Source organism: Lagopus leucura, unplaced genomic scaffold, assembly GCF_019238085.1.
Source record: "Lagopus leucura isolate 7727_CA_CO unplaced genomic scaffold, USGS_WTPT01 Super-Scaffold_100014, whole genome shotgun sequence".
Lineage (NCBI taxonomy): Eukaryota > Metazoa > Chordata > Aves > Galliformes > Phasianidae > Lagopus > Lagopus leucura.
This window is the reverse complement of record NW_024962268.1, coordinates 15301756-15302681: the sequence shown is the minus strand read 5'-3', so window position 1 is coordinate 15302681 and position 926 is coordinate 15301756. Positions and strand designations below refer to the sequence as shown.

General features: G+C 54.0%; 1 protein-coding gene across 3 annotated transcripts in view; it reads right to left on the bottom strand.

The window, feature by feature from the left end:
* The window catches only part of GDNF (glial cell derived neurotrophic factor), a 20291-nt gene that overhangs the window by 18226 nt on the left and 1139 nt on the right, over nucleotides 1-926 (bottom strand). Inside the window, exon 2 of one of the 3 annotated variants that reach the window (XM_042875485.1) lies at nucleotides 189-386. In XM_042875485.1, the coding sequence (XP_042731419.1) occupies nucleotides 189-360 (172 nt within the window). In that variant the 5' untranslated portion in view covers nucleotides 361-386. Of the gene's footprint in view, nucleotides 1-188; nucleotides 534-926 lie in introns of those variants that run through there. The other 2 variants (XM_042875486.1, XM_042875487.1) reach the window with 2 other exon arrangements.

Genomic DNA, 926 nt, shown 5'->3' with positions numbered 1-926 from the left:
GCAATTGCCAACCTGGAGCTTTTGAGGATGATTTGTTTTGGAGCTGCTGGAGCCAGACCAGAACTGGCTGGGGGAGACATGAGGGCAAAAAGGTGGGGGACCGTCCTTTCCTCACCCTGATGCCTGGGCAAAGGGGAGCAGGTTTAGCAAGACAGACAGTGGTGGCTACAAAGGGGAATGTTTCTTACAGTCACTGTGCACAGCATAGGGAGGCGGCAGGCTGATGGGGGAGAGATCGTCTTCAGGCCCCTCTACCACTGAAGGGGGCCCCTCGGGAGGCATCTTACCGGCGGGCAGGGGTGAGGTGGAGACCGTGTTGAGCAGCACCACGCAGACAGCCACAACATCCCATAACTTCATCTTAGATCTCCTTCCAACACGGGCCCCTGACAGGAAGGAGAAGGTAGGGTTAGCTCCTAGGTGCTGTGCTCCCCCAGCCCTTACCCTTCCTTGCAGCCCTGCAGGCAGCAGGGGACAGTAACCTTGTGCTCTCCTTGCCGCATGACACCTCCAGATTCTCCTGTCCCCATCATCTTACTGCCATCTCACCAAGAGGGAGAGGAGGTGAGGGATGGCCACTGGCTTCTCTTTGCCCAAGGGATGGAAGGGTGTGAGTGCGTCCCTTGTGTTCATTCTCCCTCCACACCTGGGCAGTGCCAGGACACCTGTCTCCTGGCTGGATTGGGCTGGTCTGGGCTTCAAGGCTGTGCTGCTTTTCTGTGGGGTGGGCAATCCACCTTTCCCCTTTTCCTCTTCTCTCATTTCTTTACCTTTCCTTTCCTTTTCCCCTTCCCTTTTTTTTTTCCCCTTGCACCTTTTTTCTTTCTTCCCTCCAGTCTTCTTTTATGTCTCTTTCCCTTTTCCTTTTTTTGCTTTCTTTTTCCTTTCCTTTCCTTTCCTTTCCTTTCCTTTCCTTTCCTTTCCTT